At 35.9% G+C, this 2,061-nt stretch overlaps 1 protein-coding gene across 1 annotated transcript; it reads left to right on the forward strand.

Annotated features, from left to right (window-relative positions):
* The first annotated feature begins 236 nt into the window (after window positions 1-236).
* On the forward strand, window positions 237-1,472 carry LOC133296718 (isoflavone-7-O-methyltransferase 9-like). The gene is made up of 2 exons (XM_061495772.1): window positions 237-1,001; window positions 1,170-1,472. The coding sequence occupies exons 1-2, from the start codon at window positions 237-239 to the stop codon at window positions 1,470-1,472; spliced, it is 1,068 nt and encodes a 355-aa protein (XP_061351756.1).
* Window positions 1,473-2,061: the final 589 nt, after the last annotated feature.

Genomic DNA, 2,061 nt, shown 5'->3' on the forward strand with positions numbered 1-2,061 from the left:
TATTACGTTCGGCGGGGCATTAACAAGACCAAACCCATGAACAATTAAACAGTGCTTTAATAAATTGTTCTTCATAGAATTTTGTACCGTGACAGATTCAATTTAATTAATTGGGCAACTTAAACGTGTGGTGGTTGCCGATGAATCAGTATATAAAGCAGAAGCCGAACAACACAGAGCAAGAGACTAGTTTGGAACGTAAACACATTATTCGATCAATCAGCATTCTCATTCTCATGGCTTCCGCAAATGATTACAAAGCAAGTGAGCTATTCCAAGCTCAAGCTCATTTGTACAGAATGATGTATAGCTTCCTTAATCCCATGTGCATCAAGTGGGCCATTGACCTTGGCATTCCTGATATCATCCACAATCATCCCCATCCCATTACTCTTCCCGAGCTTGTTTCTGCTCTTCATGTTCCTCATTCTAAAGCTACTTGTGTTGAGCGCCTCATGCGCTTATTGGCACACAATGACTTCTTTGCAATCATCAAAATCCATGATAACAAAGAAGCATATGCTCTTACTCCTTCATCACAACTCCTTGTCAATGGCACTGATCACTGTTTGTCTTCGATGGTTCATTTGTTCAATAGCCCTACTCTTGTTGGCTCATATCATCACCTGGGGAAATGGACTTCTGGGGAGGACCTCACAATCGTTGAGACCGCATTTGGTCATGGAGGCTTTTGGGATTTTATGCAACAAAATCCCACTCATTTGAAGATGTTCAATGAGGCTATGGAAAGTGATTCTCACATTGTAAGGTTGGCTTTGAGAGATTGCAAATCAGTTTTTGAGGGCCTCGATTCCATAGTTGATGTTGGTGGTGGAACTGGAAACACAGCAAATATAATATGTGAGTCATTTCCTAATTTAAAATGTATAGTATTGGACCTTCCACAGGTTGTTACAGGCTTAACAAGAAGCAACAATTTGAGTTTTGTTGGCGGCAACATGTTTCAATATATCCCTCAAGCTGATGCAGTTTTACTCAAGGTATTTATACCAAAAACTATAGGAATTATCGTGACCTGCTTTCTCTTGAGTTACATCTAGTATTTTAGTCTTATAATGATATGAGTTTATTTGAATGCAGTAAATCATTAGCCAAATTTATTGATAGTGTTTCTGTTTCCGATCCTCCATCTATTGTTATTTTTACAGTGGGTTTTACACAACTGGAGCGATGATGATTGCATAAAGATACTCAAAAATTGTAAAGAAGCCATTTCGGGTAAAAGCAAAGGAGGAAAAGTGATCATCATAGATATTGTGATGAATGAAAAGCATGATGATCACAAAATGAAAGAAGTAAAGCTTTGTTTTGACATAGTAATGATGGCTTCTCTTAATGGAAAAGAGAGAGATGAAAAAGATTGGAATAGACTTTTCATACAAGCAGGCTTCAAACATTACGAGATATTCCCCACATTTGGTTTTAGGTCTCTTATTGAGCTTTATCCTTAAGCCTTGTTGTAATTTATTTAATAGTTTTATTTCCACTAAACTAAAATAAAAGTTGACAATGAGCCACTCTGATTATATAGCGGCTGGTGGAATTGGAAACAACGCTAAAATTAGAGTTTCTCTCGTTAAGTTGCGTGTAGTTTTGTTCTACCTCCCTCAAGTTATAGCAGATTTTCAAGTAACTTGAGATATGTTTACGGAACATATTTTAATTTTTTTTTTTTCAAGCTGAAACAATTTTACTGAAATTATACGAAAGAAAAAGGCTGTTGTGTGTTACATGACATTGCTTTTCTAAGGGCATATTTGGTGCGTTGGATAATATAAAGTCTGATAGTATAAGATTCGAGGGCAGGTTTGATATGCAGGATAGTATAAGGCCTGATAGTATAAGACTTGATTGTAAAAGGCCTAATTAAATTTTAATATTATCCAGTGTTTGACATGACATTGTATAAGATAATATATTGTATAAGATAATACAATATTCCAGTGTTTGGTAATGCATTGTATAATACCAGATAGGATAAAAATAAGGCTAAAATATAAGTTACCCCCTTGAACTTTGACCATGTTTCAAATTATCCCA

This window comes from Gastrolobium bilobum, unplaced genomic scaffold (genome assembly GCF_033153095.1).
Source record: "Gastrolobium bilobum isolate Gb01-03AN ecotype WA unplaced genomic scaffold, APGP_CSIRO_Gbil_v1 utg17607, whole genome shotgun sequence".
NCBI classification, from domain to species: Eukaryota; Viridiplantae; Streptophyta; class Magnoliopsida; order Fabales; family Fabaceae; genus Gastrolobium; species Gastrolobium bilobum.